Consider the following 22,876-nt stretch of genomic DNA (forward strand, 5'->3'; position numbering starts at 1 on the left):
CCTTCTCTAAACTCAGCACTGCACAGTGTTGCTGTGCAGTTTGTCCTGTTTTACTCCAGCTCTGGGAACACTCACTTTTGAGGAACATTTCTCCTTTACCCCTATTTCTGTTAGTATAACTTCAACATAATTTGGAAACCTTTTGAATGAAAATCCTAGAAAAACACTAGAGTATGATTAGACAGAAAATGATAATTGAGGGGAAATACTGGGTGTGAAATCATGGATTTCCACAGGAATATTAATCTTTATAAGAAAAATCATTGTTTTAAGTAAGATGCTTGAAGAATCAGTTACATAATTCAAGTTTCCTGACTTACATGAGCTTGGAAACGACGTGTGTTGTTTGGTGGCTGTTATTTTGCAATTAATTGTACAACTAGATAAATTACACTATGCTTTAATGATAGAGAGGCACTGGTATTAATGAAGTAGAAAATACACATCTGAGCACTTGGAAAATGATGCCTGGCTGATTTTTTTTATTTTCTTTCCAATTCTCAGTGCTGCATTTCAATTTGATTTGTTTCTATTTTTGTTTCAAGTCACAATAAAACCAAGGAGACTCATTACCATTGAGCCTGCACTCCACAAAGGGGAATGATGAAAGTTTCTCTCCTATATTTAGAAGTGAAATTTCCACCAGGTGCATTCTTCACTGGCTCATTTAGGAATTACCCCTCACGTCTGCCTTATAAAGCATCTAAACAAATTAAGTACTAGGTTTTTTTGTATTGAAGTGACTATTGAACAACAGTACTAAGAAAATACTAAGAGGCACAAAGATAAAATAAACCCAAAGCCAATAATAAATGCAATATTTGGGACTTTTAGTGGAGAAGTCTCTGCTTTGGCTTGGAGTGACACAAAAAAGGACCTGAGGGATGGGACAGGCCCAATGTCTGCACCCTGCAAGGGCATTTCTTGTCACTGTGTCCTGGTTGGGGTGGTTGTCTCTGCTGTCTGGCTGCAAGTTCATTCTGCTCTGAGGTGATTGCTCTTTCTTTGTTGGCAAACAATGATCTCATAACAGCTGTTGGGAAAAAGGGAGCCCGGGCTGGAATCAGAGGGAAAACAAACCAGGGTGGGCCAAAAAGGCTTGAAATCCTTTCCCTTCCCTCGATGGATGTCTGCAATGGGGTAGAAGAAAAACATGGAGAAAAATTGTCTTAACACTGATAGTGTTGCCTCATTAAAAAAAAAACCAAATCCATGTTGCTATTGTGTCATTTCACATTTTATAATTTCCCATCAGTTACAATCTCCAAATTCTCAGTATATACTACATGTAATTGTTTTCTTCTTGTTTGAGGAAAAAAACTTAGGCATAGTATTGTTTATTTTAATTATTTCCCCCTGGTTTATAATTTTTATGGGATGCACTACTTTCTTTATTCCATAAGGATAATGGAAATTTTTTTTTCATGACTTATCTTTGCCCCCAGTGTGTTGATTCCATTGCTGAGGTGTTTCTCACAAACACACAGGATTCTGCCTTCAATCTGGAAACTCGACTGACTTTTTCAGCTTCACCACTCTGTGTCTCAGGCTGGGTTAGGTATAGGAATCTCTCATTCTGGGAGGGGAGCAGCTCTGGCATGTGTCTGTAGGGTTTTTTGGGGATAACAGTGATGAATCATCAGTTAATACCTGTCAAACCCAGGTAGTCACAAGAACCCTCCAATATCGACTCCCTTCTTGTTCCTCAGCATCTGAATCCCATTAACAGCTGTCAAAACCTGGTAAACTATTTATATGCTTTCACAATTTGTTTAATTGGATAGTTAGGAAATGGCATACAAGAAAAGCTTTCCTTTTTCCTTTTTTTTTTTTTTTCCTTTAGTCTGGCTGAACATCTGTAGCATTAGGGGCTCATTATCTCTGAATTGGCACAGCAAATCAGCAGCATCATTAAAATGCCACATTAAGATGATTAAGTTTCTTTGTTACCCAGTTGACTTTTTGCATGTGCTGAGGATTTCACGATTATGACCCCACTCCTTGTAAAACACTTGAGCTACATCACCCTTCCCTGCCGTTGTCTTTAATGGCTTCTGGGTTTTATTCCTTGTGCTTTTCCCATCGCTCCTGGTAAACTTTGCTTAACAACAGGACAAAACTTCGGTTTTCTCCTCTGTATTCGATGCCAGAGTCTCAGATTAAATGGAGAATTTGGGGGCTTTTCCTTCTGGAACTTCCTCCTAGAGGAAAAAAAAGCTAAGATTCAGAAACCCTCCGACTTGCCCTAATTATTTGGCTCTCTTGACTTTTTTATTTCTGCATTTTCAGCCTGGAGAAGAAGGATTGTGTGGAGATGTCAGAGCAGCCATCCATTATCTGAAGGGACCTAAAAGAAAGCAGAGAGTGGCTCTGCTTCAGGAACAGGAGTGACAGGATGGGAGGGAATGGCTTCAAGCTGAAAAAGGGAAAATTTGTGTTGGATATATGGGAGAAACCCCTCCCTGTGAGGGTGGGGAGGCCCTGGCACAGAGAAGCTGTGGCTGCCCCATCCCTGGGAGTGTCCAAGCCAGGCTGGATGGGGCTTGGACCAGCCTGGGAGAGGGGAAGGTGTCCCTGCCCAGGGCAGGGGGTGGGACTGGATGAGCTTTAATGTCCTTCCAACACAAACCCTTTGTGATTCTATCATTTTATAGAGCACACACAAGCACTGTTTGGGTGGTGACTCAGTCTGAAGTTGCCACCGCAGCTTTATTTTGGATTTTTTCCAGAACCCATTGTTTTTACAATGTTTCAGGTGAAACAAAAATATTACTCTGGAGTATGTCTTTCATCTTGTAATCATCTCCCCAGGAAATGAAACCATGTGCATCAGCCTTAACGCATCACACCAGCACTTTGTTCTGTAAAAGCTGCAGCTTTTTTTTTCCTCAGTGTATATTAACTCCATGAACTGCCTCGAGAAAAATAGTTCCCTGGCATGGACTCTATGAATGCTTTTTTTTTTCTCCTACAACCTCTTTACTTGCCTAATAGAAGAGATGATGACACTTATTTTTTCCACTGTGGGAGCTTTGTTAGTGTTTTTAGGGATAATTGTGTTTTTCCTCAGTTAAATTTCCCTATTCTACATGAAGTCACAGCTTCCTTCCTCTTGATTAAGGCAGACCAGTCTGGAAACTCCCTGATCTAATAAAATATGTTGATATGATTTTTAAGTGACAGATACAAACCTTCCCCACATCTGCCAATCTCCTGATCACATGGCATTCCCTGTGCATGCCAGTACAGAGAAAAGTCTGGGCTGAAAGAGTAATCTGGTGGCTCCAGACTCTGCAATCACTTGGTTAATTTTAGTACAGCCTATACCAAGCCATCTTTTCCTCAGACTGCTTTGCACTTAAGCTGTCTCCTGTCTGGCTGTCAGGAGCTGAAGCAGCCTCTAAACCATCACAGGTGAAAAAATCCCAACCCTTCTAATTTATATTTGGGTTAAAACATTCTCTTCCCTTGTGTCTTCTCTTGGTGCCAAACATCAGAAAGTGAATTTTCCCGTGGAAATCCTTCAAATACCTACAGGAAAACACTTGAACTTTGGATGCCATGGACAGCTGAAACAGCCCCTGTTTTTTGCAGAGGCAGTGATGGAAAAGCCTTGATCAAAACTCAGGTGCATCCTCCTCTGTTACTACAAGGAAACACAAGCCTTCTGTGCAGTGTGGAAACTGCAGGGGTGATTATTTTCCACGGTGGAATCATAAGATGATTTGCCCAGTTTGCAGCAGCGCCCAAGGATGTGCCATGGGGGGCTCAAACCAGTGCCCACACAGACCCTGGCACAGCTCTGGAGCTGTGAGCCAAGCACTGTGGTGAGAAAGTGAAGCAAACAGCACAGAAGCCTCTGCTGGAGGTCACAGCTTGGCCTCCACTGCTGAAAACTGCGTGAGATGCAGACGAAAGGTGAGACGTTGAGTAGAAAGTGGGAATTGAAATTGTTTCTGAAAGCACCAACAAGGTGCAGCTGCACTGGGTACTTCCTTTTACCATGCTGGGCAGGATGTAGCAAATTATTTTGGAACAGCCTCCTTTTGAGAGGGAAAAAAACAACCAAAAAATCTTTTTTTTTTTTTTTTGCCTCCTGGGAAAGGGATGGGTGTTGAAATCTCCTTTCAGCAACTGGCAATCATTTTTCCTTGGAAAATGAAAATGGTTGTATAAACTAATTTTGAAAGAATCTTGATAACAAGATCACCCTCGCACCGTTGGACATGGAGTTGGCAGCAGAAGGCACCTGCAGAGGAAGCCCTGTTCCTGTGGAAGCAGGAATCTGTGGGATGTGAAGCAGAGCTGCTACTGAAGGATTGAAGGATCCACAAAGAAAAACAGCCCATTTTTGGGTGAATCTGGAGCTCCCTGTGATCCACTGAGAAAACACCTGAACCCACCTGAGCTCATCCAGGGCTGGGGCAGCAAATCCCGGCAGCAAAATCCAAATATTTTCCAGGATAGAGGATAAAAACACACAGTATGGGAGAAAACCCCTTTTTTCCATCAATATCCCCATCCAAGGAGAGCACGAGAGGGATCTCAGAGTTTTCCACACTATGGGAGGTCTTGTTTAGGAGAAAGAAACCATCACCCACCTCTTTCCCCCAGCTCAGCCCAAAGTCAGACAGACTGGCAGGGCTTAATACAATCAATTAGGACAGAGGAGTGATTTTCTCCCTAAAATGTAGCTGAAAATGTGGATTTTATCAAATTCTAGGTTGCCAGATCTTTGTTTTTCAATGTTGCTTTTATGTCACCACCTCATTTTCACTGCCACCCATTGTTTGTTCTCGGCATTTGATGTGGTTTATTACTCAGAACCAGAGCTAATACATATTCAGCAGTTCATGTTCTGTACTTTGGAGAAGGGACAAGTGATTCAGTGCCAGATTGAACTGTCTGATCCTGGGCTAGAGGGAGGAGCAGGTGGCCAGAGAACAAGGCTCAAACAGGAAGCCATGTGCTTCATCTCATGCTGCTCCTCTTCACTCGGTAGCTTGAGGCACAACTTGAGTTTCGACCTTAAATCTGTCTCTTGTCAGAAAACCATGGAATGGTTTGGGTTGGAAGGACCTTAAAACTCATCCAGTCCCACCCCCTGTCCTGGGCAGGGACACCTTCCCCTCTCCCAGGCTGGTCCAAGCCCCATCCAGCCTGGCTTGGACACTCCCAGGGATGGGGCAGCCACAGCTTCTCTGTGCCAGGGCCTCCCCACCCTCACAGGGAGGGGTTTCTCCCATATATCCAACACAAATTTTCCCTTTTTCAGCTTAAAGCCATTCCCTCCCATCCTGTCACTCCAGCTGATGATGAATTGTCCCTCTTTGTCTCTCTTGTGACCCCTTCAGACACTGGAAGGTGCTGTGAGGTCTCCACACAACCTTCTCTTCTCCAGGCTGCCCCAACTTTCTCAGCCAGCTTTAAGCAGAAAAAAGCTGTCCTGGCAGTTATCAATGATTTTAATGGAAGTGCTGGTAGTGTTGGAGTTAATTGTGGAAAGGAAATTCAGCACCCTAAGCTGGGAATCATCAGTTGTTTCTACAGTGTGACCAATTTGCTTGCATTTTCACTCTTGAGTAAATCATTAGCTGCCTGTTACATCCACCTTTGTCATGGAGCTGCATTCATTTAGGCCATGCCTTTGGATTCCTCTGGACTGGCTACAGGTCCAGGAAGGAACCTGTTTGAAAGCCATGGATGCTGATCTTCAGGTGTCAGGTTCTTTGCCACATCCTCACAAAATCAGGAAAATCTTTTGGCATTTCTGGGATACATTTATTTCTCAGGAAACCCTTACCCTGTCTCTGCTAGTTTTACTCACATAGTAAATCAAGATTATTGACTGCTCCTCACACGTCTGAAGCTATGGATAAAAACTGTGATTTGCAAGTGAAAATTGGGATTATTGGTGAGGCTTAACTAGTGAGAATCTATCCCATGGGAGAGCTGGGAGTCCTGCACTAATCAGACATATTTCCTAGGCTAGTTCTAAGCACCAGAGGTTCTACAAGAAGCTATAAGTTATGAAATAAAATGACTTATTTAATTTATGTCTTTCTGTATTTCCAATTCACAGAAGCAACCTGAAATGCTGATTTCTATAAAAATAATACTTGTGAGTGGTGTGAAAAAGTGCTTTCTTTTGAATCCTGGCTAGTAATTTCAGGATATATTTGTACTGTATTATACATTCATAATCTGTAGAAGGAAGTTCTCCATCAAAGATAATTACCAGGCAGGTTAATTACTTTCAAGGGTTACCTCACTGTGAGTATCACTAAGTGTCCATGACCTGTGAAGTTCCACATCTTAACTTCATTTCTTCATCTGCATAGCTCAATAAAACTTCTAGGAAGATTGATACTGTTGTTTTATATAATCTTTAGTGCATTTTTTTCCTAAAGGTGGATAAGATCAGCCTTTTTTCACTCCTGTGCTTTGTTTTACCTGCAGATGATGTGATTAAAGTGAAAGGTGAATACAGTGAAAGAGAGGAGAGTGCTTTAAATTCCGAGCCAATGGAAAACCTGGAAGAATCTGAACTGCCTTACACATATCCCAGAGAATATAACGAATATGAGAGCATTAAACTGGAAAGACACTCGGGTTCATATGACAACGTCAGGCCAGCTAGTGGAAAGATGAATTGTGATATCTGTGGATTAGCCTGCATTAGCCTCAATGTCTTGATGGTTCATAAGCGTAGCCACACTGGTAAATATCCCTCTGTTGTTCTTGTAAGAGCTGGAGTACTGAAAATAAGATAATTTTTAATCTAGACTAGTTCTTTTTAAAAAGGATACCAAAATCAGGGTTTCCTTGTTCCGTCCTTGACGCCACGTGTGATCTTTATCAAGTTACTCGATGTTCTGTGCCTCACTTTACCCACCTTTCTTCTTATCAGGATTGAATAGTATTAAAAGCAAGTTGGTGAGGCATTTTAAGAATTTTGGATGAAAGGCACTATGTAATGCAGTATTTCTGGCACAAAGCAAAAGTTAATTTGGTTTTGTGCTGCCATTTTCAGTCTGTATATAAATTTCTCTCTGTGCCATACTTTGGCAACAAACCAATGAGCATCTTAAGTTTCAGCCTGCAGTAAGATAAGACTTTTTTTTCCTTCTAAAAATTGCTGGCTTGTTGGAATCAGCCTCCTCCAGAGCGCTTCTTTCCATGGAAGAACTGTGCAGTGCTTTCCATAGTCCTACATATGCTACGAGCAGCTCTGACACCAGAGCTGCACCTCCCTCCCACTGAAGCCACACTCTGTGTGTTTCTATAGAAAGAAATCAATCCAATATCTCATTCTTTCCTCTTCCAAAAAGGCAGAGGACAGCATGATACCCACGTAACCATTAAATGTCCTTTTCTGTATGTCATTTTAAGGTGAACGGCCATTCCAGTGTAATCAGTGCGGAGCTTCCTTTACTCAGAAGGGAAACCTCCTCCGCCACATTAAACTACACACAGGGGAAAAACCTTTTAAGTGTCACCTGTGCAGTTATGCCTGCCAGAGGAGGGATGCGCTTACGGGTCACTTAAGGACACATTCTGGTAAGTGACTTCACAGGCACTCCATGTGGTTTGGATGTGTGTCACTGGGACACTCGGTGTGCAAAAGACAGACAGCGAGGTTTGCTCAGCCTGTGAAAGGCTCAACACAGAGCAGTGACCACTCACTGGTGCTTCTGGAACTGGCTCTGCTCTTGGTGCAGAGAGAAGGGCCATGGGAACCATGTCACAGCCCACAAACCTGCTTGCACAAATAACTCCATGGTGTTTTCACAGAATTGTTTTGGTTGGAAAAGACCTCCAAGATCATCAAGTCCAACCTTTAACCCATCACCACCTTGTCAGCTCATTTTCATATGAGTGCAGCTGGCTGTGCCAGCAAGCTCTGAACTTGAGGAGAGTGTGAGATGTGCTTTGCTGGGATTTCCTCCCATCCCATTCTGAGCTGTGAGGAAAATCCCAGGAGCATAATTGCAGGCAGATGACTATTGCCACCTCACTGTGGTGTAGTGCCTTTCATCTGAATCTCTTAAAATGCTCAACAGATGTTTATTCTTAAGCCTGGTAGGGTGTTCTGTCCATGTTACAGATGGGGAAATGGAGGCACAGAGCTGAGGTGACTTGGATTTCAAGTCAGGTATAACTCAGTCTTAGCTACCCCAGTTCTGCAGGAGCCAGGCTGTGCTTGCCCTTGAATTTGTCTTTATCCTGTGTTCTACATGGGCTCAGAAAGAAAACATTGATTCTAAATTATAGGTGTTATCTCTGCACTGCACTGTACAGAAAAAAGTTCAACCTCACAAAGAATCAAAGTTTAAATTTATCTTATCTGCCAAGGATAAATGAGATTCTGATTTAATCAAGACCAGCAGTGTAGTGCTGTCCCCCATCAGCAACATGCTTCAAGCAAGACAGTGTTTTAGTGGTCTCTTGTGGTTATTTTAATTCTTTTATTGTTTCTTTTTCTAGTGGAGAAGCCATATAAATGTGAGTTTTGTGGAAGGAGCTACAAGCAGAGGAGCTCGTTAGAGGAGCACAAGGAGCGGTGCCGGACTTACCTGCAGAACGCTGGCATGTGTGAGGCTGGTGAGTTTATCACATTGCAGTGGTTTTGGGGTTTCAGTACATTACAGGGCTTATAAAAGATCATCTGGTGAGCTGTTAACCCACAGCCTGAGAACAGCTTTTCCTACACTCCTTTTCAGTAACCTGAGGGGCTGTAATGTTCTAAACGGGCTGGTTCATCGTAGCCCTCAGGCGCTTTTACTTTAATCACTTTTTTCTTTAAGTGTTACTTTGTGTAAAACATCTAAAATACTTTGTACCCAGCATTTCTGGAGGTGATGCTCAGTGAGTTAAATTATTCCTACATTAATGCTGTTATGTAGCTCATTTTACAGGATGAGTTGTTGACAACCATGTGTTTGATGGTTCCTTTTCTGTTAGAATTTGCACCAGTTTTAGTGACTTGGATCCAGGGCATACAAAGGGAGTGGTACCCCAAAAATCACTGACAGATCAGCTTAGGAGAGAGTGAGAGGCTGCTTTGAATATAGAGCTGCCTTTGGAAAAGATGAAATGTATCAAAACTTTTTTTTTTTCTTATTTTCCATTTTGCAGTCTCAGTGCTGCAGTTCCAAAATACTTTGGTGAAAACTAATCACCATAATCTTTGTCCCTGCTTCACCTGAACTGCTCAAATCCTAAAATGAACTGTGTGATTTGGATCTCATGACATACCAGTAAGTCAGGAAAAAATTGCTCTTCCCATTCAGAGCCAAGGAGTGGCTGTGACCTCCCAAAGAACTTCATGACTGATCTAAGAGCTGAGGCCACAGTTTCACAATTCAGGCTCCCATCTTTTGCTATACAGCCTTGAAAAAACACCAAATAATGGAAACATGGAATCATAGAGGGTTTGGGTTGGAAAGGACCTTGAAGATCATCCAGTGCCATAGGCAGAGACACCATCCACTAACCCAGGTTGCTCCAAGCCTTGTCCAACCTGGCCTTGGACACTTCCTGGGCAGCCACAGCTTCTCTGGGCAACCTGTGCCAGGGCCTCAACACCCTCACAGGGAGGAATTTCCTCCTAATAACTCTATCCACAACAGTAAGGACAAGATTTTGCAGGAGTCATCACAAGCCAGGCCTAAAAATCAGTGTGAAGAGCCACTGATATGTGATAAAATCTTGGGTACAGGAATCCCTGCACTGTGCAGAGAGTGTAGGTTGGTGTTTCAGGCTTTGTGACACATGCAGGAAACCTCCCAGAGAACCATGACTTACCAAAGTGTTTCATAGAGATTTTTAAGAGTTTTATAGTTTTGAGGGGGCTCTCTTCTTGTCATAGTGACATATTTCTTACAGTATTTGTAAAAGTTACTGGTAATCAGCTCATCACCAAGTTTTGGTTTTGGTGAGAACCTTTACACGTTATAATGTGGTTTGTGTTACAGTACAACACCATGGCCATCACCCAAAGTGTCCAGCTGTGAAAAAGGAAAACATGAGACCTGGTGCAGGTTTCTGCTTTGAAGTTATTCTCATGGTTTAGATGCATTTCAGAACAGCAACATTCCCCCCTTACCCCAAGCCTGTGGTGCAGCTCTTGCTGCAGCACTGCAGGGAGCCTGAACTGGTCACAGGGAATGGAAATTCTAAGAGGTGGCTGCTGCCCTGCCTTGGAGACCTTCACACCTTTACTGCAGCGTTCTTAGGAAATTTTATGAAAAATGAGAACTCCATCTAATTCCCTGGTATTGACAGGATGCTGGGTGGCAGAACCAGGGAGAGGGAAAGCTGGAAAGACTCTCAGGCAGTCATTTGCTGTGTTTCTTTTCCCCCCCCCTAATTTTAGCACTTTACATTTGTGTTTAGTAAACATCCTCTTTCCATTACTGATCCTTTCCCTACTTCTCTGCATCACTTTGAATTTTGGTGTTTTTCTGAGTTCCCCTCAAGCTTCTCAACCAGGTCTGGTGGAAGGTGTCCCTGTGCATGGCAGGAGGGTGGAACTGGGTGACCTTTAAGGTCCCTTTCAACTCAAACCATTCCATAATTCTATAATTCTCACATGGAGCCATCTTTAGACCCAAAAGTGCTCTACATGCCATCATTCCTAACTGATTAAAATATTTAAAAGCATCAGGACAGTAATAACCATTCTATTTGCTTTTCAGTGCCATGCTTGCATGTTCTAAATGTGGAAATATTTCTAAAAGAGAAGTTTCATGTAATATAGTTGGAGCATTGTCCCTGATAACCATCTCTCTCACGTTTTTCTCATTGCACAATCACCAAACTCCGTTCCACTCTCCCTTCTTGAGTGACCACACAGAGATGCTACAGGAAACAATGCCTCTAATTTCAGCTCTGTACTTGAGGGCTTTGCTAACATTATCTGCACATTCTAAAAATTCTGCTCACATTGGTTGGTGTGGCAGAAACCACACTATGGAAACAGCTCAGTGCAGAGTGAGTGCTGGTGTGAGCTTGGGGCTGGGACAGCAGCAGCTCTCTCTCCAGCTGCAGGGTGACATGGTGGCCCAGAGATGGATGTCCCATCTCTGGAAGTGTTCAAAGCCAGGTTGGACAAGGCTTGGAGCAACCTGGGCTAGAGGAAAGTGTCCCTGTCCATAGCAGGGGGTGATACAAGGTGATGCTTTAGGTTCCTCCCAACCCAAACCACTCAGTGAACCCAGGATGGCCAGGGGACAGCACCTTTGGAGAGGTGGCTCCTCACCCAGCACTCACAGGCCAACCTGAAGAGTCTTTCCTAATGGATAACTCACAGTGGCAGGAAAATGGTCCTCTGGAAGTGCTTTATCCAGGCAGGATTACACCTGAAATCTACTCTGAGGTGTACATCAGGGGGCTCAGGGAAGCTCATCCTCAGCCCTGGTGCTGGCTGAGCAGGAGAGGGGCTCCCAGCTGTCAAAGTGGTGAGATCAACCCCATCTTTACACCAGAGAAAATTCCATGCTTAGGAGCTCAACTTGCCATGTAATTCCAGAGCCACTGATCAGATCTGACCAAGAAAGGGATTTATTTAAGCTGAGAATTTCTTTTAGCATGCTCAGAGAGGTTTTTTTTTTTGCTTTCTGGCTTTGCAGTTGAGCCAACAGAGCCCTGAGCTTGCAGGATAACCCGAGATTCCAGGCTGCTGTGCAGTGCTTTGGAAGTCTGGATTTTCTGTATTTGTTTTTTTCTCAGTGTGATTTTGAGCAAAGCACTTGACCATTTCTGTTAATCCAGTCTGAATTTTATTTTTAGATCCATGTTACAGTGAGATAATTACTTGTTTAAATTACCGTGTGCAGTGGAATCATCCAGAGGGAGGAGAATTGAAGAGGGACACAGGGTGTGATTACTTCTCTATATTTGAGTAGTCTTTAGAGAATTTGGAGTGATTAAAAAACTTTTTCCTAAAAGCTAAATATTATTCTTGAATTGTTTAAGATGTGATCCAGAGGAAGAAGTTGGATGAGATAATTTTCAGTTTGTTTCTGGGTAGAGAGAGCAGTGTTGTGGATGAGAACCTGTATAACCACCTTCATCTCACTGGGAGCAGACATTGCTTCCCTAAGGCCAGCTTGTGGAAATGTCATCAAAGACCTTATGTGGCCCATAAATAAAGATTATTTTTTTCTTTAGGAAAAAATAGCCAGTAGCAAGGAGTCAAAAATATTAATGAGAAGGCAAAGACCCTCAGCATTAAAATTAAAGAGCAGAGAACCATGAACCTGCAGGATTGATTCTACAGAAGTCCCAGAGCATGTTATGTAGGTCAATAGTTACTGTCTCTGCAGATCTCCTCTGAGGAAAGGCTCTGTTATTCCTGCAGGAAGCCCTCATCTGCCCTCCTGACATTAATTTAACAATTAAAGTTCCCTTGGTGGCACATAAATAACGTTGACAAGTCACCCCTGATGTGCTACGTGCAGCTTCCAGTGTGCTCCTGGGGCTGGGAGGGCTGAGAGCAGCTCTGAGCTGAGTCCTGCCAGGATAAGGAAAAACAACCTGAAAATGTGGAATTAAAGCTTTACTAGAGCAGCACATGGCTCCTCAGAGTGCAACTCCTGGAGGTAAAGACTGAGGAAAGGAGGAGCTAGAACAACAAAATCATAAAACTAAAGAAGGGATCAGGGAGATGCTTTTATGATATGGGTGAATCATGTTTTCTTTATTTTTTCTTTGCAAAGAAAAAAGTACACTTTTGAGTACACCATTTGTGGGGGTTTTTAAAATTTAGATTACTGCTGTTATGACTTGTGCAATGATCCAGCCAAGATTATGAGGCTTTGGGTTTGGGGCTGGTTCAAACCTTGGACTACAGTCATCTAAAGTTAATATAAAGCTGCATATTCCAGGCTTTGGAGCATGAGAATTAAACTGAAGTCCTGACATTAAAAACCCTATAATTTTCAAGACCAAACTAGAGCTTTTGGCCCAAACCCAAGCAGGTGATTACACTTTACCTCCCTCCCTTCCCCTCAGAGTGTCACCTTAACCTGGTGTTTTGTCTCACTTTGTGCATTTGGATATTTTATGCTGGGAGCAGGGATGAATACATTTATGGGAACCTCCAAACACACTGGAGTAATTTAGAATAAAACTGAGACTAGAAGAGCAGTGTTATTGCCTTCAAGGCACTCCATGCCCTGCACAGAGCTGTCACGTACATCCCAAAGTTCCAGGACTGTGACCAAGCAGAGCCAGGCCCTGTTATCCCATCCTCCCTGACTCATATTTGTAGCACCAAGCACCTCTGAAACACTTGATGTTTTCAAACTGCTGAACAAACATGAACAAATAGTTCTGGCTGAGGTTTGGTGAGTCATGGTTTGTGCTGACTGAAACTCCTGTTATCAGGAGCAGCACTGACAAACAGGTACAGAGGACAGACTGAAATGCTCAGGGAAAGGCTGCACAGGGCTGGGAAGGATGAAGCTGCACTTTCAGCACTTGCTCTACTGGGCAAACAGAAATTTAAGTCTGCTACTCAATAAATCTGTGTTTAGTAGGACTGAAGATATCAAAGTGTTCCTACCACTTTCCTCTGGCACTGCTTGTCTCTTACTTAGGTTATGCTTCATGTATTCAGGGAGGCCTGACTTTGGCCTAGCAGTGCCTTAAGGGGGTTATAAAAAGGAAGCAGAAGGATTTTTATAACAGGCAGGGAGTGACAGGAGAAGGGACAATGGTTTTAGACTGCCAGAGGGCAGGGTTGGATAGGATGGTTGGAGGAAATTCTTCCTGGGAGGGTGGTGAGGCCCTGGCACAAGTTGCTTGCCCAGAGAGGCTGTGACTGTCCCTGGAAATGTCCAGCACCAGGCTGGACAAGGCTTGGAGCAACCTGGGGTAATGGAGGGTGCCCATGACCATGCCATGATCTTCAAGGTCCTTTCCAACTAAAATCATTCCATGTTTCCATGATTCTATATTTAGATTTGTTGGTGTATGTACAGTAACACAGCCACCAGGACTCTTTCACAGTGAGATCCAACCTTTTATACCACCTTGGGAAAGTCAATCACCTCTCATTGGGTGCTCTGGAAAATGGGAAGAGCCTTAATTGGCCTAATCCCCAGGGAGTCATCACAGGGCACAGGTACTTTTCCAAAAATTAGAAATTTGGGAGGTTGTAACAAGCTTTAAAACACAGAAGAATTATATCCTCACCTTGCAGATCCCATCTCCTACAGACTTGGACATGCATTAAGATGTGTCCAGTTCTCAGCACAGTGATCCCTGCCGCTGGTACTTTTAGCAATGAATTTATTCTTCATTATAATTTTTCACATAAAAGCAGCAGTCCAGATGGGTGTTGTTGAGGTTTGAGCAGGGTTTGGGGGGGAAGCCACAGCAGTTACGATCAGTATTAGTGTGGTAGTAGCGATATGAGGTGGCAGCTCTCCAGCTCAAGGCCTCTGCAGCCTCCAGGAGCTGAGAACAAGCACAGCTTCTGTGCAGTGCTGGGCACTGCTTAGCACAGCTGAGGAGAGCTCTGGAAAATGGGAAGAGCTTTAATTGGCCTAATCTCAAGGGAGTCATCACAGGGCACAGGTACTTACCCAAAAATTAGAAATTTGGGAGGTTGTAACAAGCTTTAAAACACAGAGGAAACATTGGCAGTTAGTTTTAGCTGTCACATTTAGGGAAAAATATTAAGTGACAGAAACACCTGGGGAAAAAAGAGTTAGAAATTTTGACTTTTCAAAGGCTTTATTGCTTTTATTTTACTGGAACACTGATATATATCATACAAGTTTCTTAGTGATTCGTTAAGACATCTCTGACTGATATCTGAAAAGTTAAGCAGGAACACTGAATGTCTCCTCCTGCAGCTCGAAACACTGAGTGTGCAGGTGTCACCCAGCCTTACTCAGAATAAAAAAGAAAGGCCAGCAGAGCTTCTGTCTCCATCTGCAATTTAACCAACCTTCCAGCCAGTTCATGTACTTCCTCTCGCTGACGACAGTTCTGGTTTGTGCTCCCCCCTGAGTCAGCTCGGGGCTGTGCTGCCACTGACCACAACGGGTGCCCAGAGAGCAGGAATGACAGAAAAAGCAAAACCAGCTTTGCATTAGATCTCCAAACTGTTTCCTCCAGTTATGTGGCCGATTGGAGATTAAACCAGTCAGCTCTTCCTTTTTTTTTTTATCTTTCTTTTTTTTCCTTTTCACCTACGTGTTGTTTTGTTGTTTTTTTTTTCTCTCTCTTTTTTTTCCCTTCCTTTTCACATTTTCCAACCTAGCCAGCGTGGAGGCAAGGCACATCAAGGCAGAGATGGGGACTGAAAGAGCCCTTGTGCTGGACAGGCTAGCGAGCAACGTGGCAAAGAGAAAAAGCTCAATGCCTCAGAAATTTATTGGTAAGAACAAAACCCCTTTTCATCTGCAACACTTAAATACGTGTGGGTTGGTAACAAACAGTACAATGCCTCTGCTTCTTTTAAATATCCTGCTCAAACTTAGCATCTGATACAAAAAAAAATAAAGTAACACTGATTTTTGTGATGGGGTTTTAGCAATTTGTTGTAAGGGGTTGATTAAAATAAAAATAATTAACTCTGTTGGCTGCTTAAACTGGGTGGAAGGCACTGTTGTGCCTTGTGTCTTTATAGAGGTGATTTATAAATATGTTTTATGAGCTTCCACGTGCCATTTGTGTACCTGTGTATTTGAAATGTTCTCTACTAGGATCTAGAACAAGCAAAGAATAGGAAGGTTAATGTTTTCTCAACAGGAGCTGAAGATTCCTGCAGTATTCATGTGTGAAATAAGGCCTGAAGGCAGAAAAGTATTGGATTTCTCTTAGTCATTCTACTAAATTTGTGTATGATTAAAAAATATCAAATCCTTTCTTGTGGTAATTTAGCAAGCAGATGTTTCCATAGTATTTTCTTTGCATTTAATTGAACACGATCAGAGTTTTGCATGTTGGGGATCTTAAATACTCGTTGGGCAGGTTCTGGGTTTCAGCAAACACCTGACCCTCTTGGCCAGTCTTATTTCATCAACCTGCCTTTAAAGAAAATAAAATACAGCCCTGTGTCCTAAGGAAAACCCTTAGTCAGCAGTTATATAATATTGGTGCTGATGAAGCCTTATTTGTGCTCTTTGTAGGGTTACATAAGGTAAACAGTGTTTTGTGTTTTTTTCTTTTTTTATGGCCCTATATAAAGTTCACCCTCTGAGTGGGGCTCATGTGGGAGAGGTGTGGGCTGGGAGGGCAGGCAGGGCTGCTGCAGCCAAACCTCCAGCACAGGGTGCACCAGCTCCAGAGCAAGGTGGAGGTGAGCAGCTGGATCCATGCAGGTAGAGCTGCACAGCTGGATCCATGCAGGGAAAACTGCACAGCTGGATCCATCCAGGGAAAGGTGAGCAGATGGATCCACCCAGGGGAAGGTGAGCAGATGGATCCATGCAGGTAAAGGTGAGCAGATGGATCCATCCAGGGAAAGCTGCACAGCTGGATCCGTGCAGGTAGAGCTGTGCAGATGGATCCACCCAGGTAAAGGTGAGCAGATGGATCCATGCAGGTAAAGGTGAGCAGATGGATGCATCCAGGTAAAGGTGAGCAGATGGATCCATGCAGGTAAAGCTGCACAGCTGGATCCATGCAGGGAAAGCTGCACAGCTGGATCCATGCAGGGAAAGGTGAGCAGATGGATCCATCCAGGTAGAGCTGTGCAGATGGATCCATCCAGGGAAAGGTGAGCAGATGGATCCATGCATGTAAAGGTGAGCAGATGGATCCATCCAGGGAAAGCTGCACAGCTGGATCCGTGCAGGTAGAGCTGTGCAGATGGATCCACCCAGGTAAAGGTGAGCAGATGGATCCATGCATGTAAAGGTGAGCAGATGGATCCACCCAGGTAAAGGTGAGCAGATGGATCCACCCAGGGAAAGGTGAGCAGATGGATCCATGCATGTAAAGGTGAGCAGATGGATCCATCCAGGGAAAGCTGCACAGCTGGATCCATCCAGGGAAAGGTGAGCAGCTGGATCCATCCAGGGAAAACTGCACAGCTGGATCCATCCAGGTAAAGGTGAGCAGATGGATCCATCCAGGTAAAGCTGCACAGCTGGATCCATCCAGGTAGAGCTGTGCAGATGGATGCATCCAGGTAAAGGTGAGCAGATGGATGCATCCAGGTAAAGCTGCACATCTGGATCCATCCAGGGAAAGCAGCACAGCTGGATCCATCCAGGTAAAGGTGAGCAGATGGATGCATCCACACAGGAACCCAACTCAGTTTTTGAAGGCAATGGAGCTCTTAGTGAGCTTGGTGGGTAGCACTGGGCTTTCATTAATGAAAACTGGTCTCATTTATTTATTTTACATTAGTGTGGCTTTCTAAAGGTGGCCTCACTGCACAGCCAGACCAGCAAACTCCATCTGAGTCTCTTTGGTGCTCAGGATTGGAACTAGACCTGTGGGGCTTGGCCCTTACATGTCTTGCTGTGGTTCAAAAAGCAATATTAATGGAAATGGGTTTGTAATCCTTTAGCTTCCTCTATTTTAGCATTTTTTCAGCTCTCTCATTGTGCAATCACCAGCAGCTTGACCTTTATGTCTTTTATTAAACACATCTGCAGCAGGATGCACCCCCTCAGCATAAGCCTAATGTGAAGAACGAGTGGGTTTGGGGTTTCCTCTGTGAGCCAAAGAGTTCCTGTGTGGCCCAGATCCTCTGGGATTTGTGCTAGTGCTGGATGGCATGAACTGGCACTGCACACACAGGTGATCGTGTAGAGAAGCTGGAGAACCCATCACAGATCACCTAAAGGCAAAAAAAACCCCAAATTTTTGAAACTTGCTGTTTTTCTAGGACTTGTATGATTTTTCTTGTTAACTTACATGTGCAAACATTCCCCCTCAGCCCTCTGTACCCCTGGGAAGGATGTTTCCAGGAGCAGGCTGCCCGACCTTGCTCTGACTCCTGTGCCTTTCTGAGCTGTCCCTGTCAGAGCTCAGATCTGCCAGGCCAGTGCAGGGATCCTTTGGGAAATCTGGGAATGAGTGCTGATGTCTCATTTAGTCAGGAAGCAGGGACAGGGATATGCACTAACAAGGCATCTTTGTTTGGCTCGTTTCTCTGAATGAAGTCTATTGATTGGAAGAAAAACCCCTTTATTATAATTGGAGGGCTCTGCAGAGATTCAGACAAGCACCAGGAGTCTCTCCCACTTTATTTTTCACATTTCCATCCCCACTAGCTGCCTCGTGTGCACCACTACAAGTCCCACACACAAGGACAGGGACCACCAGACCCTACATTTGACTCTTCACCTCTGCACCAGGCTCCTCTTCAGAGTCTTTTTCTGGGGGACCTTAAAATCCACCAGGACAGTGGAATCACTATGAGACCCTCAGTGATCATTCAGGAGTTGGACTCAATGGTCCTGGTTAGGATATTCCACAATCCTATGATCATACATCAAACTTCTTTATTTTACTTTACAACAGTGACTCTTCGCACCAAAATTTTTAGGGAGTTTTGCCTATTTTTGCTTTTGTTGTTATTTTTTTTCTACTTAAATCCCAATTTATTCACATCTTTCACTTGCCTGGAGCTGGTTTTATGAGTCACCCAAAACTACTGCAGCATTTTGTTTCCTTCCATGTGAAGCTGGACGGCGAGTGGTGCTGCGGGCTGGAAGCAGTTACACTCTTGTGGTTCTTTAACCTTTTGGAGTGTTTTAGAAAAAGAAACGTGAGCTCCTGGTTTTCTGCCTCTGCAGTGAAACCCCAGAGTTTCATACACATTGAGTCAGGGTGTTGACAGGTGACTGATAAACATCTGCACCACTCGAGTTACTGAGTTACCGTAACCAAGAGATTCGTGGATTTAATGTTTGCGAGTCACTTGCATGTGAAACCTTTCATCTGGTCTTTTTTTTTTTTTTTTGTATTTTTTTTAAGCTATGAACAAGCTTATGCTTTTATTAACCACAGAATTCAGTTACTTATTTCTAGACATTCACCTTCAAAATGCCTTCAGTGCCTTTGGGGTGCAGTTTGTTTCCTCCTTGCAGCTGGCACAGAGAAACAGGAGTTGCACTGTGCTGCTCAGAGAGGTGTGAGCAGAATTTCAGGTGCACTCTCATCCTCTTCTGTCCAGTCCAGAGTTTTCTAAGCCCCAGCACACTCAAAGGAAAACTTTTTTTTTTTTTCCCCACTAACCCTGTATCTAGTGACCCTAACTGTGGGGTGTTTATATTTATATCTGCCAGTATTGGATTATCTGAATACCTGTGTAGAGATCCAAGAAGCCAAGTGTGGTGCAGAGGAAGCTGTAGTTGTCAAAGGACAGTGGGGAAAACTGACTTCAGTGTCCAAGGACTTGTCAAAGATGAATCTCAGAAAGTACCCTCACCACCTCCTCTAGTAGACTGGTTTGCTTCTAAGCCTGAGATTTAAAAAAATATGAAAAAACAAATACCCCACCCAAAAGCTACTTGTGTGTAAGAACAGCTTCTTTCAGCAGAGAACATATCATGCCCCATTCCCAGAGAGATTTCTGCTCTTCAGAAAAGTCATCACAAGGTTTAAACAGCTCTTTACCTCTTGGGACTTCTGCTGCTCAGAGTGACCCCCAGATGTGTTAGAAAGTCTCTTTTCCCAGCCCAGCAGTCAAAGGAGTCAGAGCTCTTCAGTTCTTGGTCTCAAGATTTTTTATTCTTTCTTATCTATAAAATTCTTTCTCTGGCCTGCCGAGGTCCCTTCAGCAGGTCAGACAGAGACACTCTGATGCCCTCAGGGCAGTGCTGTCTTTTTGTACGAAAAACTACGTGTACATTATTTACCATAACTTCCCAATACCCATCACCTATGTTAGACAGGGAGCTTCTACTCTAAACCAATCTAAAAGTGCCAAAATCACAGCAGAAGATGGAGGCCAAGAAGAAGGAGAAAGGCTGGACACACCCAGATTCCTCCATCTTGCCCCCTGAACCCCCATTCTAAAAAAATCTATTTTTCAAAAATATCTATTTTCCACCCCATGACAAACTAATTATTATTCTACTTAGAGTTTTGTGGCTCGCAGATCCTCACATAAGGTTGGTAATTTTTCCATGGGTCATAATCAAAATCACAGGTTTCTTGGGCTGTGTGCCAGGGTCTCTGAGCCCCCTGGCAGGGGCTTGGGCAATCCAGGACAGCCAGAGGGATGTCCAGAATTCCAACATTTACCCACTCAGGTAATTATCACCCCTGATCTCTCATAGGTGAGAAACGCCCCAGCTTCGATGTCAATTACAACTCCAGTTTCCTGTACGAGAAGGAGAGCGAGATGATGCACGGGCGCATGATGGACCAGGCCATCAACAACGCCATCACCTACCTGGGGGCCGAGGCCCTGCGCCCGCTCGTGCAGACGCCGCCAGCACCCACGGCCGAGATGGTGCCCGTCATCAGCAGCCTGTACCCGCTGCCGCTGCCCCGCGCCGCCGACGTCCCCAGCGTCCCCAACGGCACCGAGCCCGAGAAGAGCCACCTCAGGGACAAGAGCCTGTCATCCGACAGGGGCCTTTCCCCCAACAACAGCGGCCACGACTCCACAGACACTGACAGCAACCACGAGGAGAGGCCCAACCCCGCCTTCCACCAGAGCCAGGTGATGGCGGCGGCTCCCGCCCGCAACGGCCTCCAGGCCCTGAAGGATTTCCCGAGGCCCTACGAGATCATCAAGCCTCCGGCCATCTGCCCCCGTGACGCCTTCAAGGTCATCAACAAGGAAGGGGAGGCCATCGGGGTGTACAGGTGCGACCACTGCCGCGTGCTCTTCCTGGATTACGTGATGTTCACCATCCACATGGGCTGCCACGGCTTCCGCGACCCCTTCGAGTGCAACGTCTGCGGCTACCGCAGCCACGACCGCTACGAGTTCTCCTCGCACATAGCTCGGGGGGAGCACAGAGTGGTGCTCAAGTGAAAGGAGCTGCTCTTCCAAGGTCAAAGGGTGTGTTTGCTGTCAAAGGGGAGGCTTGGTTGGTTGGTTGGGGGTTTAATTAGTGTAATGAAAATTTTTTGGAGTATTTTTCTAGGCCAGTTTTAAGTGTGTCACGAGGTGACGCATTTTTAAATTTGTTTTTCTCGATAATTCAGTGTTGTGTAGCATCTCTGCCTGGCTGCTGTGGTGAGTGGGACTGTGGGAAACACCAGGAGCAGAGACTGGTTTTGATATTAACTTTATTTTTGTGAAACTTCAGAGCCATTTATGATGTTTTCAATTTTTAACTCGTGTTTGTTTTTATAGAGTTTGCTTTAAGTCAGCACAAAAGGTTTTCATGCCAATTCCCCTGCTCATTCAGGTGAATAGTCAGAGGTGTGTTGGAGGAGCTTTTCCTAGTTATAATCCCAGTGGCTCATCACCAAAACAAGGAAAACGAGGGCAGGAAAAGGGAGGGATTATTAATTCCTCTTTAAAGCTTTTCCCCTAAGCCCTAACAAGAGTGTGGCACACTTTCCTTTTTCTTACCCCACTGCTGACTTACTTTAGTCAGTAAGATGAAAATAAGAAATGAGACCTATTTGGGGTTGGGATTTTTTAACAGTACATATTTTTGGGATACCCAGTGAGGTCACTGCTTGGCTCATCCATGTGGCCTGGAGGAAATCCCAATTTTCATTGCTGGAAACTCCTCCTTTCTGATGGCTGCCAAGAACGAGGATGAAGCTGTGCTGTGTGTTGTGCCTGTGTCCCACAGCAGGACATGTGGCTGTGCCATCACGGGTTGGTCCTGGCTGGCTGTGGACAGGTGAGACCCCAGGCAGGGCTGTGAGAGCCACACCCACAGCAGGACAGCTCCACACCCTGAGCAGGTGCCATCCCTTTGAAGTTGGTTTTTACAACAATTCCAGAATCTCCCCGTGGCCCCACAGCTGTGTTGGTGTCCCTGGGCTGGAGAGGGGTTTGGTAATGGCTTTGCTGAGTGAAGGTTTAATCTTTGCAAAATATTTTTGTATCCTGTAGTTAGGAGTGTTCTGATGGACTTTCTGCATCCCTTGTGTGGTTTGAGAGCTGTGTTGCTTTTGTGTTATCCCTGGTGATCCAATCACTTCCCTGAGGGAAGGTTGAAGAGCTGAGGGCCAACAAATACTGAAATTTATCCCTCCCTCTGAATTCTTTTGGCTCAGTTATTTCCTCTCTGAATTTTAAGGTATACAATAAGAAATTTATATTCATGTTTTCCACGAAATGAGGATTTGGAGAGGGATAAATCAGCCTGTAGTGTGTCTGAGCATCCAGAGTGCTGTGGAAGTGCTAATCCAGGATCCTGCCATCCCTGGGGTTGAACTCTTCTGCTGTTGTGTGTGGAGCTGTAAAGCAGGTTTAGGATGTTTCCCAGAGCTCCATCATGAGGAAGGTGCATGTTGGCTCTCCCCAAGTGAACACCTGTGTCACAATGTGACCAATGCTCCTCCTGTGAGGGAGGCTGCACTTCCACCAAGGGTCAGCCCCAAGGGCCAAGCTTTTGGGCCCAGAAAAGAGAGGGAAAGGGAGTGAGAGAATTCCCAGTCCCAGGGAATTCCAGAGGTTCCACTGCTGCCCTGACATTTCTAAGTCCGACATTTTTAGGACATTGTGGTTGTCTTTATCAATTTCTAATTTTGTGACAAGCTTGCTTTTCAATGGCTTAGTTTTCAAGACCAAAGAATTATCAATAAATGAATAAAATATTTAAATAATGATGATGTCCTGACTTGAGGGCAGGCAAGGGCAGGTTCTTAAAGGAATCCACAGAGAGAGACCTCCTGGAGCCATCCAAAAAATCTCATTCTCCATAAGTGGATTGGGTAATGGATTCATTTAAGAATATTAATTGTTCCTTCACACCCCATC

At 44.3% G+C, this 22,876-nt stretch overlaps 1 protein-coding gene across 3 annotated transcripts in view; it reads left to right on the forward strand.

The window, feature by feature from the left end:
* Positions 1-22,723, forward strand: part of IKZF3 (IKAROS family zinc finger 3) — a 36,096-nt gene extending 13,373 nt beyond the window's left edge. The window contains exons 4-8 of one of the 3 annotated variants that reach the window (XM_071450821.1): positions 6,460-6,720; positions 7,393-7,560; positions 8,488-8,604; positions 15,278-15,394; positions 20,259-22,723. In XM_071450821.1, coding sequence (XP_071306922.1) covers positions 6,460-6,720; positions 7,393-7,560; positions 8,488-8,604; positions 15,278-15,394; positions 20,259-20,965 — 1,370 coding nt within the window. In that variant the 3' untranslated portion in view covers positions 20,966-22,723. The remainder of the gene's footprint in view (positions 1-6,459; positions 6,721-7,392; positions 7,561-8,487; positions 8,605-15,277; positions 15,395-20,258) is intronic. The other 2 variants (XM_071450822.1, XM_071450823.1) reach the window with 2 other exon arrangements.
* The last annotated feature ends 153 nt before the right edge of the window (positions 22,724-22,876 follow it).

This window comes from Agelaius tricolor, unplaced genomic scaffold, assembly GCF_023055355.1.
Source record: "Agelaius tricolor isolate 1412-34295 unplaced genomic scaffold, bAgeTri1.0.p SCAF_31, whole genome shotgun sequence".
Lineage (NCBI taxonomy): Eukaryota > Metazoa > Chordata > Aves > Passeriformes > Icteridae > Agelaius > Agelaius tricolor.